Source organism: Thunnus albacares, chromosome 23 (assembly GCF_914725855.1).
Source record: "Thunnus albacares chromosome 23, fThuAlb1.1, whole genome shotgun sequence".
NCBI classification, from domain to species: Eukaryota; Metazoa; Chordata; class Actinopteri; order Scombriformes; family Scombridae; genus Thunnus; species Thunnus albacares.
Genome location: NC_058128.1, coordinates 17956506 through 17984364, shown reverse-complemented (window position 1 = coordinate 17984364; position 27859 = coordinate 17956506). Strand labels below are relative to the sequence as shown.

The 27859-nt window shown below is 40.7% G+C and overlaps 2 protein-coding genes and 1 long non-coding RNA gene across 19 annotated transcripts in view; 1 reads left to right on the top strand and 2 right to left on the bottom strand.

The window, feature by feature from the left end:
* LOC122975619 overlaps window positions 1–27859 on the bottom strand; it is a 292897-nt gene that overhangs the window by 172688 nt on the left and 92350 nt on the right. The window lies entirely within an intron of this gene.
* The window catches only part of sox5 (SRY-box transcription factor 5), a 111193-nt gene that overhangs the window by 31042 nt on the left and 52292 nt on the right, over window positions 1–27859 (top strand). The gene's annotated exons all lie outside the window — the stretch shown is intronic.
* On the bottom strand, window positions 17268–18984 carry LOC122975617. The gene is made up of 4 exons (XM_044344141.1): window positions 17819–18984; window positions 17643–17717; window positions 17511–17555; window positions 17268–17411 (listed from the first exon to the last, which is right to left on the bottom strand). The coding sequence occupies exons 1-4, from the start codon at window positions 18918–18920 to the stop codon at window positions 17284–17286; spliced, it is 1350 nt and encodes a 449-aa protein (XP_044200076.1). The 5' UTR covers window positions 18921–18984; the 3' UTR covers window positions 17268–17283.

Here is a 27859-nt window from a genome sequence, read left to right as displayed (position 1 = left end):
GCCCCAGCTTTTGTCCAATACAGGAGCATAAAGGGGCTTAGAGAGAGGAGAGAGGGTCCTGTGGTTTTCCTGATGGTGTGTGTGTGTCTGTGTGTGTTATTGGCCTCCCGGTGTGGCATTAAGTTAAGGACAAAGGCCTGAGGTTCATGAATCAGCCAGAGCTTCCATAGCTTAGCAATTGTGACCTACTCACAGTTTGACTGTCCTACAGTACACTGTGTTTGTGTGTGCATGAGTGTATTTGTGTGTGTGTGTGTGTGTAATGAGGCAGGTAGGGGTAATGTTTGTGTGTGTGTGTGTTTCTTTGCGCTAGAATGTATACATGCATTTCCTGTTGGGGTCATACACTCTATATGAATATGTTTGGGTGTATTTGTGTGAGTCAGACTGTCCGACATAAAGACTTCCTGTCACAGACGCCCAAATATTAGACGGGCCCCAGCGTTTTGGCATTCACCCATTCACTACCATTCAACACCACGTCCCATGACCAAATCAGTGGAATCCATGATTTATCTATTCAGCTTTCTCATAAACTCTCTTCATTTGCACACCCTGTTGTTGTTTTTCTCCCTTTTCTCTTATTTTCCTCTCTGGTCTTTTCTCCCATTCCCATGGAGAGACAGAGGAATGTTTTTATGCTGCAAAATGGCTGCAAGATTAATGAGTTTTGTGTAAAGTGCGCCGACTTTCATTTATCCCTCAATTACTTTATCAAAAGGATATCAAATGCAGCTGAAAAATCTTAAAACTTTTCATTAAGCCACTTAAGCAACAAAAAATACTTTGTGGAAAGGAATTGCCGCTTGGAGTTCAACCAGTTTTTCAAAAGGTCAAATGGCTACACCCTTGAACATTTTTACTTTGTTAGAAGAATTATCATGTTAGCCAACAACTTCAATGATCTTCCATTGAGTAGTGAACTGACATGGAGTTATTTTGTGCGTAGGTGGATGTCACATTTCGGAATGAAACGCTCGATTTGTCATCTTGACATCGTGCCATCGCAAAATATAAAAAAGGTATCATGGTGCTGCCAACAACATGCAAATGTTAGAGTGTGTGTGTGCATTAAGGCTTTAAGTTAACTTATTAAAACTTATTAAATAATGAGTGGAATGGGTAGAAGTTGCTCATAAAATATGCATCTATGACTTTTAATAAAATGTTTTATACTTTAGTTAGAACAATTTCTTATATATCAGTGTTTGTTCCATGAATCAATGTGCAACAGCAGAAACTGAAACTAATACAATCAATAGAGTTTTAAATGGATGCTTTTGAATTTGTAAAACACAATCATTCCAACTAGGCTAAACACATACTGTAATGCTGTGATACCAGGCACGGCAAGAAGATCATATTCAAGCACACTTCCCGGCACAATAAAAGTCAGATTGATTTTACGTATTGTGATGCGTATGTACATGAATGTACTGTACGCAGACATTCGTGTGTTTTCTTATGTGACCTATATAAACAGGTTCTAAACTGTAGGTACACATGAAGCCTTTCATGGTGGCACCTTCATGGCAGCATGTAAGCTTACTGTAGGCTATGAATGTACTTTAAATAGACTGTAAGTAAGCTCTGTGTTAGAGCTTATTAGCTGTGACTGTGTTTTTGCAAGACAGAGATTCAGTGCGTGTACTTATATACTCCATACAGGCAAGTCTATGTGTATGAATCGTCATGCCACATACTGAATGTTGTTATATACGTGTGACAGAGACTACACCCCAGTTTCCCCCTGTATAATCCATGTAGGCTTGTGTGCAAAGTAGCACAATCTGCTTAGCGCAATTTAACATCTCAGCTGCAACACACACATGTGAAAGCATCAGAGCTGTAGTCCGTATCGCCCATGTCAGCAGCGTCCAGCGCAGGATTTAAGGCCTGACATGACATGGATGTAGAGGCGCTTTAACAGGCTGAGTGGAGGAGTGGGATTGGTTGTGTGTCACCGCACACTCGTGTTAGATTGTCTGCGCACACGGCAGCAAAAACATTCATATACTGTACAGTAAGTTGCCCCACACATGATGACGAACAAACCGGCCTGTGTGACCTGACCGAGGATCCATAGCTAGCTACCCATGATGCATCGGGGATATCGAAAGGAAGCATGCCAGCAATCCACGTAATTACCACCCACAGGCCACCCCCTACTGTTTCCGCTCTCTCTTACACGACAGATACCAAAGTGGTGCGTATGTTATTGTGTAGCTTTAGCACTTCAGTCACTCAGAGAACTGCAAGTCAGTCGAGTGGTGAGGAAGCCGGTCCTACAATGCATCAGCCAGCTAGTCAGACATCCATTCAGTCAGCCAGGGAGCCAGTCACTCAGCCGCTCCGTCAGCCAGTCACTGTGTCAGTCTTTGAAGCCACAGGGTCTATATTAATTAACCCCTGGCTGGCTGGTCAGAGGGCGGGTCCTGCAGATGAAGTGGTGGTGTCTATGCTGTCAGCCACAGGGGTCGCGACCCCGAAGCCACAGCGCGGCCCGGCCTTATTTGAGCCAGATGTTGGGAGACAAGCATCTCCAGCACCCCCACCCCCTCCCCTCCCCTCCCTTCCCACCACCACCACCACCACCGCTACGCCACTGCTGCATTCTTTTCCTTCGCTGCTGCTTGGCTAGCAGAGCAGTCATCACCAGCCACTCATGTCGGAGCTCTGATGCTCTTCTGGATAGATTGCTGTACTTCTCTGTCTGCCTGCCTGCTCCCCCTTGTCCCTCCCTCCTCTCTCCAGCCGTCCTTCTCTCTTTCTCCCTGTGGGATCCCTTTATCCATCCATTCACCTCTCCCCTCCCATCCCTCTGTTTTCACCCCTCCCTCCTCGTTTGGCCCACTGCCCCTTTCCGCTTCGCTCAGGGGAAAGAGTGCTGTGTGTGTGTGTGTGTGTGTGTGTGTGTGTGTGTGTGTGTTGCCTGGCAGCATGCCCGCTCTCATCCTCCCACCCTCCCCCCCCCCCTCTCCCCCCATCCTCTTATTTTCTCCTACCTCATCCTCTTCTCTCTCTCTTTTCTCTCCTTTGCTTTCCATCCTTGCCCTATCCTTACTTTCTATTTCTCTTCTCTGCTACCTTCCCTCCATCCTTCTCCTCCTATACTTCCCTTTGTCCCTGTCACTCTCTCCACCTGCTTCTAATCACTCCCCTTCCATCTCTTTCACTCCCTGCCTCCATTCATACTTCCCTCTCCCTCGCCCCCCCCTCCCCTCCCCTCCCTCGCTCCCTCTCTCCCTCGTCTCTTCCTCGGCTGGGCTCAGGAGCAGTGAACAGGTGTTGTCTCCTTTTGATTTGGGTGCGTTCGGATTAATGCTGTCAGCTCAGCTGTTAAAACAACTGCCACCGCCAGATGCCAGTCAGTTTGGGGCTGGAGCTGTCACCTACACACACACACACACACACACACACACACACATACACACATACACACTCTAATATCTAAACATACGCACACTCAGATGCAAGTGTGCACACACAGGGCGGCATGCACATGCACACACACACACACACACACACAAACACAGCCCCTCTTGGCTCATTGTAATACCGACAAAGCAAATCAGCTGCTGTACGCCAGTCTTGTCTGTAACCCAGGTGTGTGTTTCTGTAGCCTTTCCAAAACATCACAGTCAGTGAGTATAAAAGCAACATTATGATACTACAGTGATCATTAATACACAGTTGCTATAGACTCACCTAGACAACCAGAGTCCTTATTCAAAGGGGCTTTATTCTAGGAATTCAGTGTTACCTTTTTTTGTGATTTTCCTACAAAAATGAGTGAAGACTTTTTCTGAGAGTTGGAGATGTTTTGGGAGATATTCAAGTTAGGTAATAAGCTAAAAATCAGTCCTTTTTTTTCAAACAGTTTCAGACTAATTAGACTTGCTGTGATCTTGAACCCTTACTAAATTCCTTCAGACAGTGATGTATTACTGTGAAATACGCAGTGGTGGAAAGTAACAAAGTACATTCATTCTAGTTCTGTACCTAAGTAATTTACCTATTTTACTCAGTACTACTTACTTAGTATTTCCATTTTTTCCTACTTCATATTCAGAGAGAAAAACTGGTCCTCCACATTTATCTGTCAGCTGTTACTTTTCAGATGAAGCGTTCATATTAAAGCATATGATAAGCCTATACAATACAGTGCATTGTCAAAGATTAAACCAGTGGTCCCCAGTGTTTTTAGCTTGTGACCTGACCCTTACAAAACAGCAGTGTCTATTTGGGCCACTGTGTCACATTTCAGATTGTCAGCAGTCAAAGAGACTAAACTTGGTTTGGATGGTTTCATTTAAATAACTGTTTGAGGCCCATAGAGGCATAGAGTAATACTTTTCCAAAGAAAAAAGAAAAGATTTTACTACCCCGATAGATTTATCTTGTGGCCCGTTGGCGGTGGCCTGACCTCTAGGTTGGGAACCACTGGACCTACCTAACTGTTTATGAAAGTAGTTAAAATTAGCTCCATCCCAACCAACAACAACTGTAAAATACTGCTTACTCATCATTAATAGTCGAATAATGTCATAATTATAATACATAAGACACAGGGGCCATAATTTATATAGAGCCAATACTTTTACTTTTTTGCCAACTATACCTCTGTACTTTTACTTAAGTAAGATTTGAAATGAAGGACTCAATTGTAGTTGTAATTAACATTATTTTACAGCCATATTCACCAAAGATCCTACATTTCATTAGTCTTTAGCGGATAAAGACTGAAATACAGAATTTTCACACAAACGTTTTTATTCATAGAATCTTATCACAGTATGTTTTCTTGAAGACAGTACCTCTGTATTCAGTGAGTAAACCTTCAGTGAGGCTGTTTATGTTCGCTTGGCCGGTAACTGTGTTTACCGCTGGACAAACTCTCCATTCCTAAGGCAACACATGATTTCTACCTCTACCTTCACCCTCCTCCCTCCATTCCTCTTAACCTCGCTTACTCTCACACTCACTTGTTCCTTTCTTTTCTCCAAAACATCCACCCTGCCCAGGCAACACACAAACGAACAAACATCCTCCCTGCTTCATTTCAACACGTTACCATAAAACTCTCTCCCGATACATCTATCATCAGTGTCTGTGTGTCTGCATGCGTCACCCTCTTTTTTGGCACCTTCCTACGCTCGCAGCCCTTTTGCCGCCTGACGGTTCCTTAAATTTAGAATCAGAATCTTTGTTGATGGAATTTGTGAGTAAAATGATGATTAACTGTGAATATCAATGATCAGCAGTGTTTAAGTGGTGTGTAACAGCGCTATTTAGGGCTTCTTTATATGTGGGTTGAGTTCACAAGCTTCCTGTGTGTGTGTGTATGAGTGTGTGTGTGTGTGTGTGTCAGATGGCGGGTAGTGGGCTTCAGAGTGGTAAGCTGGTATCAGGGTCCATTTTATACACACACATTCATTCATAGACGTAAAGTATCGGGGGAAACATTCCACTATCCATCTTTTCCTTCTGGCAGATTTTTGATCTATCTTTAACTCTCTTCCTCTTGGTTTCTGTCTGTCTCTCTTCCTCTCTCCCACTCTCTCAAACACACATTTTTTCCCTCTCTCTCTCTCTCTCTCTCTCTCTCTTTCCCTCTCTCTCTTTCAAACTGAACTCATGTACTCATGTTTGTTTGCAAGCTTCACACTAGACAGTCTTGTGATGCTGGTTCAAGGAGCCGTCCACACTAAGACACTGGACACTTGTTTGTTAGGTCATGTCGGTTTGTCTGACACACTCTTACACCCAAAAGCACACACACCCAACACACTCTCTAACATTGAGCCCTCTGTCTAGCCCTCCGATGCCCCCACCCCCCACACCCCCACCCTCCACCCGTATCAGTTTACTATGTGAAAACACAGGCGAACACAGGATTTCTAGCCCCCTTTCTAACCCACTAACCAAACCACATTTTCCCCCCAGTTTACTGGTGATTACGCCCTCCTCGTCCGTTTTGTTGGTTTGCTTGATTACACTAACGAGGTTAGGGCCAAGGTTATCATACCCCACTGTAGTCTCCAGTCTTTGCCGAGCCAAACGTTGTTAAGACAATTAGCCCACTCAAAGAGTCATGGGTGTCTTGTCGGGGAATGGCGGGGGGAGGAGGAAGAAGGGGGTCAAAGACCAAAGGAATGTTCAGGAAGAAAAGGAACTGTGTGTATGAGAGGTTGAACTCAAAAATGATATAATAAGTTGATTAAAGTATAACAAGAACTGATATATTAAATTGTTGCGATAAAGATATGAATGATTAGATTAAAACGGGATTTATTTAATGAAAGCAGAACCACCATTTGTTAATAGAAAAATCTGATTTGATAAACATCCAGATCATTTATTAGTTAAGCAAAATCAGGAAACTGGGAGGACTTTTTCTTGGAAGGGCATGTAATTGACACAGTGGCACAGTTACAAACTACTCCTGCAATTTTAGTATTGCACTCCCACTAGTTAGGGGAACTCACAAGAGACAGATATAAATATGGGTGGTCATACTCACAGCAGCCAGAGCTCAGATATTTTGACTTTTAGTCTCAAGCGTGGGTCAAAGTCCAAAAACACTGGAGCCTACATTTTCCATAATGCAACTGGTAGCATCTTTCATTAGACTCGCCCCGCCTCCCAAATGCCAGAAGACGTTACACAACTATTTTCACAGGTTATATATATGCGTATATATATACTCCTTGTGACTAGTTAACTGAACTTCATGTGTAAAATTGCCTGTTTTTCTTTTATCCAGTCGAGTGTTTTTCCATTCATGTACATATTAAAAAGGAAATTTAAGAGCTAAATTTCAACTCAGTTACAGTATGTACTTTCGCCAACTCTGTTATTGTCATTTAATTTGTGTGAGTTCTACTCTTCCTATTTGTTAGCCACAGATGGCTAAGTGATCTAAATGTGACCTAAGCAGCAGCATCAGCCGTTATTGACGAGGCAAATCTCATCAACCAATCAAAATTTTTTTTTTCTTTGCCTGAAAACTATGAGATCTTGCCAGGAAAATTGGGGAGTAGGAAAAGATTTACAGGTCAGGCACACAAACACTCGCAGGCACACACACACACACACACACACACACACACACACAAACATGAACACACACATGCTAGTCAGCAGAGCATTCCAGCGCTGTTTGGACTGTTGTTGCCATTGGTCTAATGGTTCTCACATGTCTGTCGCCCTATCTTTGAGCAGCACACAAGACAATGTGGTCTATTCTTAAGACTTTACAACGCGCTCTGTCTCAGGCCGATCGACGCACAGATGGAACAAACATTCACACATAGAGAAGAAAGACAAAAAGAGACAGAGACGACTATCAAGACTGAAACAGACACGTAAACAGAGGAGGGGGGGGGGGGAGGATGAGTGTGTGCGTGTGTATGTGCATGTGTGTACGTCTGTTTGCACTTGTCAACAGCGTCTGCGTTAACTAGAATAGGCGGATCCCGCCTCCGCCGTCCGGCAACGCGAAGGCACTCTACAGCCAAGCCAACTGTCAATCAAACAGCCGACACGGGGCCAAAACTATGATAGCGTCAGAAATAACAGTCTTTACCCATCAGTCTCGCATGCACAAACACACACACGTATACGCACACACACACACACACACACACACACACACGCACACACACACAAGCACAGGGGAGGTTAAAGTCACAGCTCAGCCCTGTTTGAATAGGCTTCCAACATGCAAAGCAGCATTAGTGTGTCAGCAGTGTCTTGCTGTTCTGTCTGTCTCTCTGTCATTGCTTTGACAGGCAGACGAAAAATGTCACTCGCAGGGGGACTCGCAAGAGAAAACGCAGCACTATGTGTGTGTGTGTGTGTGTGTGTATGTGTGTGTGTTCTCCTTCTGTCTCTCGCGTAGTTAATGCGTGGGTCCGTTCCCCTCCTATACACGGCAGGCCCAATACACAATGCCTTCTTTTGTTGTCACGTTAAAGTGATGCAATAAAGCTGTGCAGTGACAAGGACGGCCCGGGGGTCGCTGCAGTGACAGAGACATTGAGTGTGTGCAAGCGTGCACACGCACATTCGTGTGTGTGTGTGTGTGTGTGTGCGTGCGTGCGTGTGTGGAGTGGAGACAAGAGCGCTGAAGAGGGGTTATTGCCACGAGACAGATTGCAAGTGTCATTTTCCATTACAGCAGCCTGAGCCACTGTGTACGACACACTCACACACACACACACACACACACACACACACACACCAATACACATGCCTTGGCCTACTTTAACAGGATGCTTTTGACAGGGAGAGATGTGCGTGCATTAAAAGAGTGCCGGCCCCGACTATTTAACCCTCTCCTCACCCTGACACCGGGGTGAGCAAGCAGAATTTGCACCTTTTATTTTTTGTGATTCTTTTTTAGCGGGGGGGCTTATCTGATTGGTTGATTCACAGGTCGATGTGATATACATCAGATTTTTCCATGAAACTAAAGGTTTCAACAGTTCGTAAATGACAGCGGGATCTGACTGTAAGCAACTAATTTTAAGGATTTTCATGGATTACTTGATAGATTACATCATGAATCTCTATTGGTTAAGTCAACTCTTTGACCTCTATGGCCTGTAAAACAGTCTCAAAACATATTGGATCATGCAAAAAAATACATCGTCTCTCAGCTAGAAACTGCTAGGAAAAAAAAAAGCATTTTCTGTCTTTTTGAAAAGTTTAGATCCCGAAGATACAAGGTTTTCACCTGACAGCAGCAATAGGATACAATATACTTGTCAGAGCAGCTTTTCAGCAGATCCTCAGTGAATACATTGAGTTGTAAATACAGAATGAGCCATTGTTGCATGTGAACCTCTATTATCTATTCAAAAGTCTCTCATGAGGCTCTGTTTGTTAACCAGGCAATTAGCAGGCAGTATTTGGTGGTTATCAGTACCACAGTTGACACTTGGGCTCTTCAGCCTGTAAAGTATGAGGCAGTAAAATGAAAATGGGATCTGTGTTCAGTCCCATAGCTTGTCCCTAATAAGGTGCAGTGGCAGCGGGTATCAGGGGCCGAGCTGAATTAGTCCGCAGTGGATTCAAATGTCTAGATGCTATCAAAGACCATTTAATGATAATGGAGGTCACAGAGGCAATTGGGAAAATGGTGTGTGTGTGTGTGTGTGTGTCTGTGTGTGTGAAAGGAACATTCTCTCTCTCCCGCAAAAACACAGCATTAAGATAGCATCGCTAATTTCTCCAGCTCGGCACAAAAACAACATGCAGAGGAGGGGAGGGAAAAAAAACACACACACAACGCACACACACATACACACACGCACACACACATAAGAAAAATGAAACAACAAGGAAAGTTTTTCTGCGACTTTCTCGAATGTCGCTCCAGATTTTGCCCTTCATCGTTCTTTCACAATGTCGCGCCCTCTCCGCTGCTATTTCTGACTGCCAGTGTGTGGATCTGGCTCGCTGAGATTTCATGCCAGTGTAAAAATTGGCTGAGGGTTTGGTTCAAATCAAATTGGACATAAGCACCCACAACACCATCTGTTAGGGAAAGGCAGTGGAGTGAAGGGCAGAACTCTGTATTCAGATAAATGGATTTTCAATTTATTAAATTGTTGACTGACACCCTTGTAAATTTTCGCTTTATGTGCAGTGGCCTATTCTTAGAACATCACATTTAATGGAAACATGTTGCTATGCATCCATACAATCCCAAGTACCTAATATTAGAGTGAAAAAAAAAAGATCCCATTACATCTGTTGTTTTCTGTTAGTTAAAATCCCTCTTTTTTCATATTCTTGCAGCACACTTGCAACACATTTACATGAGAGAGAAAAAAAAAAAACAAATGTGTCCTTTTCTTTAAAGCTTTTTTTTCCCCTAAAACTACATCTAACTTTAAGTAGACAAAAATAAAACCCTCTCCACAGTTAGTCTTTAGGTGTTTTGGCAACCGATATTGTTTGTGTGTGTGTGTGTGTTTGTGTGGTTTTCAGTTAACAGGTGTGTCGCCCCGAAATGTGTTTAAAGACACGTCTGTGATTGTCACAGCACTTTAGGGGAGGACCATATGTCCCTTGTCGCTTCACCCAAAAACTTAACTTAATTGCAAGGTGAATAACAGTCTCATATCTCTCAGAAGTCGATGTCATGATGCTGAGGAGTGTGTGAGTGTCTGCCAAATACTTTCAGTTTGATTCACTCTGTGTGAGTGTGTGAGGCATGCTGGTGTCCCCCTAGCCTGCCTAGTGGTCTGCGTGTTTATTATTAACTAAAGTTGGAGCAGCTTCTGAATGAGAAGTCGCTGTGGACGTTGAGACCGACCAGGGACTGAGAGTCTTACACACACACACACACACACACACACACACACACACTCTTTCTGTTGCTCACCGCGATCCTCTGCTTCAGTGGGAGACAGGGAACACTGGGAGGGGGCTAGAAAGTAAGGAGGAGGATGAGGAGGAGGAGGAGGAGAGGGATTTTAGTGTTTACACAGAGGCCCGGCCACCGCGGCAACTGTTGCCAAGCGCTGTTCTCCCCAACAACAAGCCAGTAATTGGTACTTTTAGCGGCTAACCTTGCGGAGGTGGTGGTGCGAGGTGGGCTTGGACAAAAAGCTTTTTGATACATCTCCCTCTCTATCTCTGTCTCCTCTCTCAAGCCACTCTATAGTGCCCCTGCCTTTTTTTTTTTTTTTTTTTTTTTTTTGACAAGAGACTGCCCGTAATCTTGGCACGGCCCTCTTCGCTTTGGAATGATTGGACCGTCTTTAGAAGGAATCGATGAAAATGTGTCCAGACACATGGCCCAGCTCAACCAGACATGAATTGATCATCAAAATATCAACATCATCATTTCGTAATGGAGTATGTTGGCTCTGTCAGTGTGAAGGGGGAATAGCCAGACTGAAAAGCAAAAGCTGCAGTATCAAGAGGGTGTAAATAAGTGAGGAGTTGTATTCAAAAATTCTGCTTTTCGGGAAGTCTTTTTTGAACATCTCCATAATGTAGACGATCCAGTCTGTTAAAGTTGTAAAATTTTACTCCTCGAAGACTTAAGTTACCTCCTATTATATAAATAGTAAAGCATTTCCCCTCTTTTTTTCTTAAATAAAACACTTTGTTCATTTTAAACTACTCTAAATATTCATTAAAATGTTGCTATTTCAGGTGAAATGTCAAGACAGCTCATTTACATAGAATAGTTTAGCACAGCTTAGAGCTATCTTGAGTAAACTATTCCTATGTAAGCATGAGTCTATGTGCAGGTGTGTTTGCAGCCTCACTCCGGCAACAATTTGTCTTTCTGTTACGCTGTGTAACCCAGATTAAGATCAAAGATCATCAGAGCATTTAGGATCATCCGAATAACCCAATTTTCTCTGCATTCCTATACATTATGTGTTTGATAGTTGAGTTAATGTCAGGGAGGATGGGTAATAAAACATTAAGAGAAGCAAAACTGACTTTTTATGATGAAAACCATTAAGGCACATAATTCAAAGAGTGATGAGTAATCCAGGTCAGTTATGCTTGCTCTGATTTTGACTTTAATTCAGTTAAGTTAACCTGGTTAAGGTGTTTACATGACAGTTGAAAAGATTTAGGTCTTGCCTTAATCTGGTTATAATCTAATCTTTGGATCACATGTAAACATACTCTTTCTGTCTCTGTCATGGCCGCCAGCAAATGTGTTTTTCGCCACAGAAGACGCCACACATCTCTGCTCGGTGCTTTCTCTGTTTCTCTTTCCTTCCATCTCAATACTTCAGTGTTCAGGGTGGCAGTCTTAGACAAACTCCACCAGTGCTTGTATAATTGCTTATTCAATGCTGACCCCTGCTCAGTTTGGGAGGGAGGGAGGGAGGAGAATGGAGGAGGAGGAGGTGGTGGGAGGGAGTTGCTGGAGCCTCCCCATGGCTGCCAAGGCCCAAGTCAATGTGGAGCCTGTTTTTTCGGGATATAAGGGCCGGCCACGGGTCCCAAGCCAGGGCCCTTTCCTGTGGGCCCTCCTCCACCTCCTCCTCCTCCTTTTCGCCTTCGCTCTCCTCCTTCATCCTCCACCCTCCTCTGAGCCCGGCTGGGCCTGGCGCTGGCACAGAGGCCTCTTTGTTGTGCACCCGAGGGCCCGGGCTCTCTTTCTCACTCTCTCTCTCTCTTCTTTCCTCCCCTCTCTCTCTCTCTCTTTTCCTCCTCTCTCTCTCTCTCTCTCTCTCTCTCTTTCCACATACCCCCCCCCCTCTCTCTCCCCCTCCACCTCCTCCATCCCTCCCTCCCTTTTCCTCTAAAGGTCTCCAGGCTTCACAAATATGAGATAATAGGAAAAATAGAGCTGGCCGCTTGTGGTGACTCAGGGCAAAACATCTGAGTGAAAAATAGAAAGTGAGTGAGAGAGAGAGAGAGAGAGAGATGGTATTGTTTGTGAGGCTGGTCAGAGCGAGCTGGACTGAGGTTGAGTCTCCTCCCATCTTTCTCTCTCTCTCTCTCTCTCCAGCAGCTTCTGAACCAAAAGCTCACTGTGGATCCAAAAGCCGGATGGGGGCTTGCACTAACACACACACACACACACACACACACACACACACACACACACACACACACACACACACACTCACACACACACACACTGTTTCTCTCTCTGTCTCTCTCCCTCTCTCGGCAGGTGGACGGGGTTGTTTTGGCTCGGCTGCAGGGCAGCAGCTTGACTCCGTTTGAGCCAATGAGCCAAAATAATAGCCGACGATTCCAGAGTTATTGTCAGCGTTTTCCCCCCTCTGCTTTTCCCAGAATCCCTCTCAGCCGTGCGGGATCGGAATCACAACGTCACCCTGAAATGAATTAATGCGCCTTCACATGAAAATACAACAGCGTTCGGTCAAAACCAGACAGTCAAAACAAGAGAGGACGGTTTTTAAAACCACCTCTCTGACCCATCGGCGGGCTACGTCCCAAAGCTTTCAAAGATACCAAATGTGAATTTGAGAAAATGTGTAAGAAATTATGCTTAAGACAATTAGAACTCTGGGTTGTGATATTTCACTTAGTGTTAACAGCTTCAATGAAGAGCTGAAACAAGCTGAAACAGAATCTACTGTCAGACAATATAAATTAAGATGACTTTTCCAACCTTAAAGCTTAAGGGGAAAAGAAGGGGAAAAACTCTATTTTAAGGGATTTCATGTACACACACACACACACACACACATACGGGTTTTTATCACATGCCGGGGACCAATGACTGGCAGCAGTCTGATGGGATCCACCCTTTCTGAAGGGTCTAGAGACATAATTTTAACTGCTAAAATCATCATAAATTTTTCTGAACATGAAAATCACTTGAAACTTCAATAACTCTCAAAAATTTTTTAAACCTGAATTTTGTCCCCCCTGGGGACTCGTCATGTTAAGTCAGGAATTTGCCTCCCATGGGGACATCATGTTATGTCTATTAATATACAACCAACACCACTGTTAAACACAAAGCATGATGATAATCTAATGTTGGATTGAAAACTCAATATTAGATTACATAAACACCAAATCTAATAATCCAGGCTGCCACAAATATAGATCAGATTCTGATTCTAAAATATAATTTTTGGGCAAACATACAATTAAACAGTTGATAAACATGATGGATAATTTACCTGGCCTCTTTAAGAAATTAGGATTGCATATTGGTTCAACACTAAAGTTACCTCCACCCCGGTGCACGGTTACCCTTAACACCCTACAGTCCATTTACACAACACACTACTGTCCATATTTAAGATTCTTTCAATAGACAAAAGTTGAGCAAGATTATTTCACTTTTATATTTTGTTTATTGCTGCTCTTTTACTTAGAATTATTGAACACATGTTGCAAATAAACATTTTAAAAGGTGAATACTGGTTTGTCAATTGTTGTCCAATAGGTTTTACAAACACCAGACCTGCTTTACGAAAGAGGAGACGAAACATTATGACTGAAACCACCAGAATTTGCTCCCAAAACGCCTCTGGTCAGAAAAAAACTAGACCTAATGTACAAAAGTGAGAAACAAATCGAGCTCATATTGTAACACAACTTTCATTTCGAACAGCCTGTGTATTTGTTTTAGAGCTGCAATGATTAATCGATTAGTTGTTAACTATTAAATTAATCGCCAACTATTTTGATAATTAATTAGTTTGAATAATTTTTTAAGAAAAAAAGTTAAAAGCTTCTTAAATGTGAATATTTTCTGGTTTCTTTAGTCCTCTGACAGTAAACTGAAGATCTTTGAGTTATGAACAAAACAAGACATTTGAGGACGCCATCTTAGCGCTTTCGGAAAAACTGGTGAACATTTTTCACCATTTTCTGACATTTTATAGATTAAACAACGAATCAATTAATCAAGAAAATAATTAAAAAAGATTAATCAATAATCAAAATAGTTGCAGCATAATTGGTTTAAAACATTCACTCCTAGTGACAACAAGTACACAGGGCATCACATTCATCAACAAGTAACAACTAAGAGCATCACATGCACCAACACACATTCAGTAAAGTCTTTTTGCGCTTTCACGCTGAATGGCAGTAATCCGATTCTTAACATAGAACTTCACCGCCGTCCAGTTTCTCTTTTGAAGAGCATCTGGTGAAGCTTGAATGCAGGAAACACACTCTGATTTCCCTGGTACTTTACCAGATTCTATGAAGGCTTTTAGTGTTTTTTCAACAGCTTGGACCTCCACAAATGACCAATTCCTCCTCTTAGAGGTTTCTAAGAAAGAAAGACAGAAAAAAGAGAAAGCGATATAAAGGATTATTCAGTGACCAATCACTCTAATTATTTTGATCAAATATGTAATTTCATCAAGCAATGTCCTGAAAAGTGATATTCTGACACCAAGTCAAAGCTTTTTTTAAAAACAGTATGGTAACTTTTTACAGCATCAGTTGTATTGACTGATGTGGTACCCAACCTATTTCACATTGTAGGAATAAACTGGGGATCTCAAGGTAGTAGTGGCTTAGTGGCTGACAACATAAAACAAATAGCATAAGCACTGACTATATTTACATGGCACGTTAGTAACCATGTTATCTCCTGCTGTGAGTACAGAGGTGATATCTCTTACTGAGACTCTAAAAACCTGATGTTACCTGCAGTTGGTCAGGTTTTTAGAGTCTCAGTGAGAGATAACACCTCTGACTGACACTCTCTACTCTCATTGTATAAATGTGACTATTGATTGAGATGATTTCAGGCTAGAATGCATAAACCCTCATTACACAAGTGAATGACTGACAGATTACACTGGGCTGTAATAAAGAATTAAAGACTAATAAAGCCATAAACAACACAAGGTAGAATATTAGATCAGAAGCATGTTATTCTTTTAACTATACCCCTTTTGTAAAAATAGGTGACAAACAAATAGCAAGGAGTGCATTTAGTGTGTGAAATACCTGTTTCAAGTCTCTGTCTTTTTTTAGACTTTGAGGATCCTGTTAAAATAATGAATAAATATATTAATACAATACATTTACAGCTAACTGACAACACACCTTCACTGTTTAAATGAAAGGCATCTATAACAAGACTTAAGACTAACAAAATCTAATATTTCTAACAGTGCAGTGCATCTGATTTTTTTAAATTCAATTACATTTATACATTTGGCAGATGCTTTTATCCCAAATGACTTACACATCTGGAGGTACAGTAGGCACATCTAGTGTTGCTGAGAGGTCAGACTGGGAATTAAACCGCGGTCTCTCAAGGAGAAAGCAGAATCTTAACCACTACACTATAACTTCATTAGGAGCACTGAGAAAGAAAGTGCTGCACATCATTAATCTTTTGATTTCATAAGTTTTCTTAAAATTACTAAAATCAATCAATCAGTAAATTCTTTATCTTGTTTGGCCATGTACAGACACAGCGTCTTTGTCAGTGTCTGTGTACTTAAAGCATTTGTGCTGCTTTGAAATAAAAGCATCATTTGAAGGTGATAAAGCCGCCAATCAGAGCTTTTTATAATAGTGCCTGTTTAGCTGTTCTGTGTGAAAAAGGTGATGGATCAAGAGGGAATGTGGACATCAAGTGCCATGGCCTCAGTCTGTGGGATACCTGCAGTAGTAGGTTCAACACTGCCAGGCTCATCAGAGGTCCACTGTCCACTGTTGGATCTTGAAGGTCCTATCAGAAGAATAAACCATTTATAAAAAGAAAAAGATGTAGGTCGCTATGGAATACCAGAAATCAATATGGAGAAAAAATGGTGATTGCAATACAGCGCATGTTAAGTGTATTATAACCAACGTTCTGCAAATATTCCAACCACTTTATTGCCACCCAGTTTATTATAAAACAACCACTGTACTATAATTGACCAAAAAATAATCACCTGGCACAGCATGCAAATTAGGCTGTCAATCAAAAGTCTGTGGGTGGAGCCAGTCAACTGGGCTCTACTTCAGTTTACTGGAGTCTCCGGAGTGCTTGGCAGAACTGCTGCATGAAGCAGCAAATCTTGAAGGAACGAGATGATAGAGGAGCTCGAAGCATCTTACTGATTTTACCGATTTCTGGTTCTTTGATCGAGTTATGTGTTGTGGTCAAATTCTGGTCGGGTGCTGTGTGTGGTCACCGTTACAAGTGTCTGTAAGTAGTAGACCTGACTCCATACTTACAAACTACCAAATGCTTGGTGCAGTTTCAGAACACTGTGGGATCAATTATCGCTTTTCCCACAGTATTTTTATATCTTATTTTTCGGTGTTTGCATGAACTCATTCCATTATCATTATAAATTAGCTTTATGCAATTATATTTTAATATTTTTTGATAATGATAGCGGAATAGTTTTAGAACTGAATTTTGCTATCGTAATTTATGCAATAAACAATAAACATTCAAAGAAAATAAACTTTTTTTTTTGGGTGAAAAAGTAAGATTTTAGCACTCAAGACCAGAACTTAACTGCTGCACCATACATTTGGTAGTTGGTTAAGTATTGAGTCCATTCAACCACAGTCAGACATGTGTAATGGCGCCCACACATAACTAAACCCTTCAAAGAACCAGTAAGAATCAGGAATATATCAATTTATACTGGGAGATGTTAGATTAACCTTCATGCAGCAGCTCTATCATCCAGCCAGCTGAGGCAGAGCCCAGGTGACAGGCTCCACCCACAGATTTCTGCTTAACAGTCTAATTTCAATACAGTATTGTATTGATTCAATTCAAAAGCAGTTGATACATTTGGTAGAATATTAGCATGCTAGCACATAATTCTTTTAATTCCCTCCTTTTTGTACAAGCAGGTAACTAACAAATAGCAAGGAGTGCATATAGTGTGTATTACCTGTGTCCAGGTCATCACTGTCAGACTCCGTTTTCTTTCTTTTCTTAGTTGTTGAGGATCCTGTTAAAATAACAAATAAAATATAAATCGTTGTCTTTTTAATTTCTCAGAGTAGTGTCTAGTTAGTCTGTGGGATACCTATGAAAGCAGCTTCATCACCAAACTCATCCATGGTAGGCTGTCTTGTATTACATCTTGACGATCCTTTGACAAAAAATGACAATAAAGTTAATAAATTGGCATATGGTTGATCTCAACAATCCCACTCTCTCAGTTAAATGTACAACCCACCTGACGATGAGGAGCAGACCGATGAGTCCCTCTCTGTCTCTGAATGATCACTGTCTACAGCCTCTAGCACTCCCTCTGAAAAGCAGTGATAACGAAAGAAAAAGACACTTACTCTTAAATAAATAAATAAATATTATATACATATATATACACACACATTCATATATTTCCTTTACCATTGGGATCAATCTGGATCTCGTCCAGGCTCATTCCCTTGAAGTCTGACAGTCGGCCTTGTTCTAGGGCAATCAGCACTTTGCTGACCTTGGCCAACTGCAGGGTTCCTTCAGGTAGTCTATAGTACTGTCTATGCACACGGATGTCATGGCCGAGAAAATTTGCGAGTATGTCCATCTCATTATCTCTAAGGTTCAGGACTGTGGACAGTGTCGATACATGTTTTCTCAATTTCGTTGAGGACAGAGTTTCAGGATGCTTGGCCCCGCATTCCCTTGCAATCTGTCTGATGGCATCTGATCCCCTCAAGTGAGTCTCTGCTTCAGGTCTGGAGAAGAAAAAGGGATTTTCATCCGGTACACCACAGGCCCGCCGATGTGCAACCAAGGCTTCCATTGAGGACAGCATGTCCGGTGTTAAAAGGAGGGGAACTTTCCTGTTTCTTTTCCCTCTTATTTCAATGCGTTGGAAATGCTGGCAAAGCTTTTGCTCCAGCTCTGAGAGTCCTAGTGCCAAATCTGAATGAACTCCTGAAGTGTCTCTTAGGGTGAATGCACTGAGAGGCATCTTTGACACCTCACCCTCTCTCCTGCGATTAAAAAGGATCACCTCACAAAGAGTCAAACTTGCCAGCTTGGACCAGTTCCTCTTATTTGGATCGTTCTTTAGTCTGCTTTGATATTCCTCTCTGCACGAATCAAGATGCATGTGCATGTTCTTTACATCCTCAGTGAAAGGGAGGAGCTGAGGAGTGTTCCATGTCCCCTCCCTTAGAGTTTGTAGGGCACGTGATGACACAGAGACATTCCACTTTTTGTCATAAAGACCCCGGCTTCTCTCCAGATTCTTAAGAAATTGTTCATTATCAGACTCTGCCATCTGAGCTTCACACTCAAGAATATCTGCAATCTTCTTGAGACTGTGACCCAGTTTCAGAGCCAAGGATGGAGTTTTGTAGATGTTTTTGTCCTCATCAAAGCCAGCCACATCCTTAACTGCTTGGACCACAAAGTTGAAATTCGAAGGTACATAGAAGTCCTCCATTCGTTTCAGTCTGCCAGTTTTCCGTGAGCGCCGAATCAGTCTTCCTATTTCTCGCATTTTTTGTCTAATGTACTCATGTTTGGTCTTGTCATGTCCATGCTTTGCATACAAATGTTCTCCAAATCTCAAAATGCTTTTCTCCTCTCTGATGATGTTTGTCACTTCATCTTGGTGCATAGCATTTACCAGCTCCCAAACCTTTCTGCTAACCCCCTCTGGGACAGGCTGTGCATAGGCACAGAGTGACTGGATCCGACTTTTGCCAGGCTTTGTTGTGCTGCTTTTTTGTGAAAGCCTGCACCTGGACATGTGTCTCCATAATGATCTCCTTTGAAGAAAAGCCTCACAGTTTATGCAGTGCATGTAGTCACTTGCTTTCACCGTTTTCCCAGATTGCTGACTTGGAACCAGTGTTCCACTACCAGTTTTTAGGACCTCATTGTTATGGGCACGGTTCCCTTTGTTTCTAATGAGATCAAAATGCAGTTTTCGTTCCTTTGAGTTCAAAGGAAAAGAGATAGCTTTTTTTACAGCTTCTTCAGTTCTGTGTTTGCGTATTAAGTGCCTCGCCATTTTATGGCATTGGATGGGACAGTACAGACAATAATGCTTTTTACTGTACACTCTGGCACCATCTTTCCTTTTTTGGAGCTTCATTACTGATATTTTTCCCAGGTTAGTGTCATCAGAGTTTTCACTTTCTGTTCTCCTATTATCTTTATCTGAAGAGGTACTGGGCAATGTCTTTCCTCTAGAAGTTCTCTGTGATGTCTTCTGCTTCTTGGGTTTCACCAATGGAACCGTGCTCAGAAGATCACAAGATTCCTCTGAACTGCTTCCATGTGTTGAGTCTTTTGGCGGAATATATTCATCAGCACTGCTTTCAATGCAGCTCATAGAGGCTTCTGATCCATCAGATAACTTGGAGGTTGATTCCAGGTATTCTTCCGGAAGCTGGAAATGGAATATAAAAGACATTTATAGCTAAATTATGTGCAAGAAACATTAACAATAACATTTTATTTGAAGGGGTGCTCATAAGACTGACATGACAACTGTCATAAACATTAATGAATATTAATGACTGTTGTCATTCAGTGTCATTCTGTCAATTATGTCACTTTCCCTGCAAAGTTGACTTTGCTTGGAAGGTCTTTGTCATGATAACATAACATTAGTCAAGGTTATGATTTTGTCATAAATGGTATCTTATGTCACTTTCAATAAAAAGTTGATATTGTTTGGCATATCATAGTCATGACAACTTTACATTAGCCAAGCCAATATAACCTAAATATCATGTCATAAACATGACACAGCAGGCATAATCAAAAAATGACTTGGCACTTGTTTGCCAGGTCTCTAATGTAACTCAACGTTCTGTTATCTAAGCATTTGACTACATAATAACATTTAATGTAAATTAAGTCCAATACTGTTGACAGTTTATAAGCATTTGATTGTGATACAATAACTTGTAATGAAACCTTGATGAAAGCTTTGGCTAATGTAAAGTTGTCCTGACTATGATGTGGAAAACAATGTCAACTTCCTTTGAAAGTGACATAAGGGGCCATTTATGGCAACAGTCATAACCTTGACTGACGTTACGTTGTCATGACAAAGACATAATTGACCGAATGACACTTAATGACAACAGTCAAGTTCATGAGTCTTGTCATGTCATGTTAATGGCAGTCTTATATCAGTCGTATCAACACCCCTTCAAATAAAGTGTTAACACATTAAGCAGGTATGAAAATCTTGCATCGTCTATGAGACCCCCTTAAAACCTGGGCAACTGAACCTGACTATCACCTAACCCATACAGGGTTAGGGCAAGACTATGACATGCACTGTCAGAGTTGTGTTAACAGCTACAAGATTAATAGAAAATAATTATTTGCTGAAGGATTATTTGGAACGAATGTTAAAGGATTTGGCTAGCAATTTTCAAAATTTTCCTCTTGTCAACAAATCTCAATATGTTTTTAATAGTTTTTGAACAACAACGGAGATCTATGGCACAGAGTAATAAGATATATCAGGCTTTGATACACACACAATTCATTATGCAAACTTACACTGTCAGTTGTTGTCAGGAGCGGTACATCCAGGTCATCGCCAACACCAGGGTGTGAACTTTCAAGGATGCATATCTCTGTGCTGTCAAAGTCACATAGGCTTGTTTCCTTTGGGGGAAAAACAAGGAAAACATGTTTTACTTCCTGTAAATTCTTCACAATAAAAGTCTCCTGTTATTTAGTAATTTACAAGTTTTTACTTTGAAGCAGTAAAGCAGGAAATATTGGGTTTGTGTCGGCAGTTAAGTTACACAACTCTGATATCGATGGCCAAAGCGCAAAACCTCCTATCTGCAGAATTTTCTGATTGGCGGATTTCTCTTTGGATGATGAGAACAAGGAAGGCTGCTCATATTCAGTCTGTCTGCAGGATAATCCCGCCCTTCATTGTGACAGAAAAGTCACACAACAAAACAAAAAACACAACGCAGAGACCCTGAGTGCGTAGAGAGGCTACAGCACGAGTGAGTTACACAATCACTGAACATTCATTTCCAGTGGACGAGGAAGCAAACACACTGAATTTAAGGAATTCTGACCCTAGTTTACTACAATGTAGCAACTATTACATTCACTACATCTTTTTACCTGAAAACAAACTGTAATTTATTTTTAATTTAATTTGAATTATTAACTTATTTAGAGCATCGTTTTGTAGAACCTCTTCAAGTGCAAAAGCTCCTTTCTGCACTTTGCAAGGCATTAATGTCTGGTCGGTATTGTTAACACATAATATAATAATATAGTCCAAAAACAGTGTATTATGTATTGGGTATCCTGAACAAATAGCATTCTGCAAGAAAACAAGTTTTTTTTTAGTTTTCTCTGCATTTTTCAGATCGGAGGTTTTGCTCTTTGGCCATCGATATGTAAAGTTGGTTAGAAGAGAGAGGGCTCATTGGGAGAGGGGCCTTAAAGAGACAGGAGCTAAAGTGACCTGTACAGAGAGACAGTGTATACTGAGGGGCTGCATAAGGGGCCTGTATAAGATAAATAAGGAGTTTTTTGAACTGTGAATCATACAAAGTAACTCTAGTAGAGTCCAAAAGTAAAAATTCAGAGCTGAAATGAGCATAATAGGTCCTATTTAACTCACTCTGACACAAACCTGCACATTATGAAAAAGCTAAGGAGCTGCAGACATGAATATATCAAGGGTAAATATCTCCCTATAGCTGCACACTCACTACAGTCATTTCTAATTACCTGGAAGGATACCTGCATTATAACTGGCTTAGGAGGTCTGCTGTATAGAACAAGCTAAAAGTGCTTATTTGACACTTACCAAACTCTCGAAAGCCGCCAGTAGCTCATATGACGGATCTGATAGTGAGAAGGTCTCCTGCTCTTGGTTTGGTCCTCCTGAGAGCTAAACACAACAGACAGACACATTTATTACCATTTCTCCAGAATATGAGGTTCACGAAGAGCTGAAGAACCAGAGCATTACACTTCTACACATCTTTTCTTTATTAAATACTAAAACATAATATGTAAGACTTGTGTTAATAGCTACAAGGTTAATTGAGGGACACAGAGGTAAATTCCACTGACTATTTTATTTCCCAAAGGATTATATGGAACAAATGTTAATAGGATTTGGCTGGCAATTTTCTAATTTTTATTTTTCTTGTCAACAAATCTCAATATGTTGAAATAGTTTTTGAACAACAACAACAGAGATCTACGACACAGAGGAATAAGATATATCAGGCTTTGGATGCACACAATACAGTTCATTGTCAAACATGAAATTTGTTGACAAAAAGAAAAATATAGAAAATCACTAGAATTATCCTCCTGTTTATTTTCTCTTGTAATAGTTAAGTGTCCCACAGGTTTTCATTATGTAAACTTACAAATACACTGTCAGCTCTTGTGAGGGGCGGTACATCCAGGTCATCACCAACACCACAGTGTGATCTTTCAAGGGCGTATACCTCTGTGTTGCTGTCTAAATCCAGGCTTGTTCCCTATCAGTGAAAAAACAACATAAAACACATATATCTATATCTTTTCTTTATTAAAAACCAAACATAATTTGTAAGAGGCCCAATTGAAAAGACAGGTCAGAGTATTTGTATAAAGTCAGATATTTGAATATTTGTATGGATAGTGTATCACATTTGAAAATCAGTCATGGTTACCTGGGTTTGGTGTTTTACGTATTCCATGTGCTTGGATAAAGATTTATTATGATGCTCCCTGAGGCGTTGTTGGCGTGCCTTCAGCCTGGTGGATCTAGCACTCTGTCTGCAGGAGGTTAAATACAAAACATCTGATCTATCATCTGTACACCTAGAAATGCATCATTTTTAAACATCAAACGAAAATATCTAGAATTTGGGGGGTGACCGGCCACTTTACAACCTGGTTATATTAGTCAATACAACTTCATTATGTTTACAGCTTGTGGAGATAAAGAAAATCAATTCCATGCTTACATCTATTCAGAGAAAAAAAATCTCCCCTACTGAAAAGGTTGTTATAGAGATATGGCTTGAATGAAGTTCATGAAGCTCTTCATTGTGTCTTTACATGCACTTAATTAACCAAGTTGAAGTGGCTTTCTCCAGTCAGCTGATTTCTTAACTGACATGAACTGTCAACAAGAACCCTGGTTTCTGTAAGCAGGGTAGTGGATTACAAAGACCTGATTCCCACAGGTAGATTTCTCCTGGAGAACTCTGATTTCTCTGCCATGTGTTCAGGTAACCAAGTTTCTAACATGCTTCTGTTGTGCATACATGCAGAACAATAGACCTGGGTTAACTATGGAATTAATCAACAAATCACTTTTTTGGTCAAATATGGCATGCTCACACAAAGGTAATGCATGATGATGACTTTACATTGCACCAGAAAGAAAGGGCAGGTTCCCCTGAGTCATATGTATAAGGCTTGATACTCACTGAAAGAAGAAGCTCAGTATTAGCAAAAAATATAAAACTATGTCCAGGCGCTTCTTTGTCTATGTACCTTTAAGAGAGTTTAGATTTAAAAAATAAGGTATGTTCTAACTATAACTCAGCTTCTGCTTGTTAAGGTGTGTGATGCCTTTAAGTCTGTAAATAAATAAAATAATTTATCCTTGTAAGTTAAGTTACTCATCATTGGAGCCATCAGTAGCTAGCTAATGCTAGCTACTGATGGCTCCAGCAGGTGAAAATGCTGATTAAACATTCCTGTTCCTCTCCTCAGCCCGCACTCCTCCCGCACTCCTCAACAGTAATAAATTAAGTTATCTGAGGCCAATTAAGTAAAAGTAAGCAGTAAAAAGGAAGTCATAACCATAAAAATGCTCAAAGACCAGCTCAAACTTATACAGTTTGCTAACAATATCGTCCGGTTATAAGCTAGGTCACGTTAGCATTAGCAAACCATGCTAATATAAAACGTGTGATTTTTTTGGTTGCAGACACTTTAGCCACAGTGCTTACCCTAACTAATTATAACTAAAAAAAGTTTCATGTACTTACTTAGTTTTCATCTGTTCGCTCTTTTTCTGCTGTCAGCCGTCCTCGTCTCCGTCCTCGTCTCCGTCCGTCCGTGCTGCTATCGTCCGTGCTGCTATCGTGCGTGCTGCTATCGTGCGTGCTGCTGCTTGTTTCTACTGAATGTCAGCAGCTGAAACCGTGTGACCGGGGCGGATGGGGGATGGGCATAGATAAGGTGGGGACCGCAAATGTCAGGAAAGGTGTGTTTCTCTCTCACCTCTTTGAGTCATTGCAGAAATTTTATCATTCATTGCTACTTAAATAATGTAGAAAGTTGACTGCCATGTTCTGCATGTATTGACCATTGTTCTGTCTTTTCTAATGTAACTAAAGGCTACATTTTCTTAAGATATGCGTGCTTACTTCAAACAAAATGTAAGAAATTTAAATTAATTTAATTTCATTTAATTTTAAATATCAGATACAAAATGAGAATTGTATAATTAAATTTGTAGTTATTTGAAATTGCTTAAGTGGTTGAAATACAGTAATAGTTGCATTGACACTTAGTAGTAAAAGAAGTAGAAGTACTGTACTACTAGTAGTGTAATAGTAGTACAGTTATTAGCGTTAGAAACAGCTTTATTCTATAAAATAATTACATACTGCCACAAACTCCACTTGTAGATTTATACAGGCTGGCACAAAATACAGTCTCTCCTGCGTGGTTGCTGCCATTATCATATATTCTGCCTCACAAAAGACAATACTACTGTGTACTGTGTCTTTGATTTGCAGGAAATTAGTGGATCATTCTTAGTTAGATCAAAACACCATCCAGATGTGCCTCTTGTGTCAACACTAACTGTAGCCTCAGTTTGTATGAATATCAGCACACTGCAGCTAACTGTAGCCTCAGTATGTATGAATATCAGTACATTGCTCCTCACTGTAGCCTCAGTTTGTATAAATATCAGTACACAGCTAACTGTAGCCTCAATATGTATGAATATCAGTACACTGCTTCCATCTGTAGCCTCAGTTTGTATAAATATCAGTACATTGTGTCTAACTGTAGCCTCAGTTTATATGAATAACAGTACATTGTGTCTAACTGTAGCCTCAGTTTATATGAATAACAGTACATTGTGTCTAACTGTAGCCTCAGTTTATATGAATAACAGTACATTGTGTCTAACTGTAGCCTCAGTTTGTATGAATATCAGCACACTGCTGTTAACTGTAGCCTCAGTTTGTATGAATATCAGCACACTGCAGTTAACTGTAGCCTCAGTTTGTATGAATAACAGCACACTGCAGTTAACTGTAGCCTCAGTTTGTATAAATATCAGTACACAGTTAACTGTAGCCTCAGTTTGTATGAATATCAGCACACTGCAGTTAACTGTAGCCTCGGTTTGTATGAATAACAGTACATTGTGTCTAACTGTAGCCTCAGTTTGTATGAATATCAGTACATTGTGTCTAACTGTAGCCTCAGTTTGTATGAATAACAGTACATTGTGTCTAACTGTAGCCTCAGTTTGTATGAATAACAGTACATTGTGTCTAACTGTAGCCTCAGTTTGTATGAATATCAGCACACTGCAGTTAACTGTAGCCTCAGTTTGTATGAATAACAGTACATTGTGTCTAACTGTAGCCTCAGTTTGTATGAATAACAGTACATTGTGTCTAACTGTAGCTTCAGTTTGTATGAATATCAGCACACTGCAGTTAACTGTAGCCTCAGTTTGTATGAATATCAGTACACTGCTTCTAACTGTAGCCTCAGTTTGTATGAATATGAGCACACTGCTGTTAACTGTAGCCTCAGTTTGTATGAATATCAGTACACTGCTTCTAACTGTAGCCTCAGTTTGTATGAATATCAGTACATTGTGTCTAACTGTAGCCTCAGTTTGTATGAATATCAGCACACTGCTGTTAACTGTAGCCTCAGTTTGTATGAATATCAGCACACTGCAGTTAACTGTAGCCTCAGTTTGTATGAATAACAGTACATTGTGTCTAACTGTAGCCTCAGTTTGTATGAATATCAGCACACTGCAGTTAACTGTAGCCTCAGTTTGTATGAATAACAGTACATTGTGTCTAACTGTAGCCTCAGTTTGTATGAATAACAGTACATTGTGTCTAACTGTAGCTTCAGTTTGTATGAATATCAGCACATTGTGTCTAACTGTAGCCTCAGTTTGTATGAATATCAGCACACTGCTGTTAACTGTAGCCTCAGTTTGTATGAATATCAGCACACTGCAGTTAACTGTAGCCTCAGTTTGTATGAATATCAGCACACTGCAGTTAACTGTAGCCTCAGTTTGTATGAATATCAGCACACTGCAGTTAACTGTAGCCTCAGTTTGTATGAATATCAGCACATTGTTTCTAACTGTAGCCTCAGTTTGTATGAATATCAGCACATTGTTTCTAACTGTAGCCTCAGTTTGTATGAATATCAGCACATTGCTTCCATCTGTAGCCTCAGTTTGTATAAATATCAGTACACAGCTAACTGTAGCCTCAGTTTGTATGAATATCAGCACACTGCAGTTAACTGTAGCCTCAGTTTGTATAAATATCAGTACACAGTTAACTGTAGCCTCAGTTTGTATGAATATCAGCACACTGCAGTTAACTGTAGCCTCGGTTTGTATGAATAACAGTACATTGTGTCTAACTGTAGCCTCAGTTTGTATGAATATCAGTACATTGTGTCTAACTGTAGCCTCAGTTTGTATGAATATCAGCACATTGCTTCCATCTGTAGCCTCAGTTTGTATAAATATCAGTACACAGCTAACTGTAGCCTCAGTTTGTATGAATATCAGCACACTGCAGTTAACTGTAGCCTCAGTTTGTATAAATATCAGTACACAGTTAACTGTAGCCTCAGTTTGTATGAATATCAGCACACTGCAGTTAACTGTAGCCTCGGTTTGTATGAATAACAGTACATTGTGTCTAACTGTAGCCTCAGTTTGTATGAATATCAGTACATTGTGTCTAACTGTAGCCTCAGTTTGTATGAATAACAGTACATTGTGTCTAACTGTAGCCTCAGTTTGTATGAATAACAGTACATTGTGTCTAACTGTAGCCTCAGTTTGTATGAATATCAGCACACTGCAGTTAACTGTAGCCTCAGTTTGTATGAATAACAGTACATTGTGTCTAACTGTAGCCTCAGTTTGTATGAATAACAGTACATTGTGTCTAACTGTAGCTTCAGTTTGTATGAATATCAGCACACTGCAGTTAACTGTAGCCTCAGTTTGTATGAATATCAGTACACTGCTTCTAACTGTAGCCTCAGTTTGTATGAATATGAGCACACTGCTGTTAACTGTAGCCTCAGTTTGTATGAATATCAGCACACTGCTGTTAACTGTAGCCTCAGTTTGTATGAATAACAGTACACTGCTTCTAACTGTAGCCTCAGTTTGTATGAATA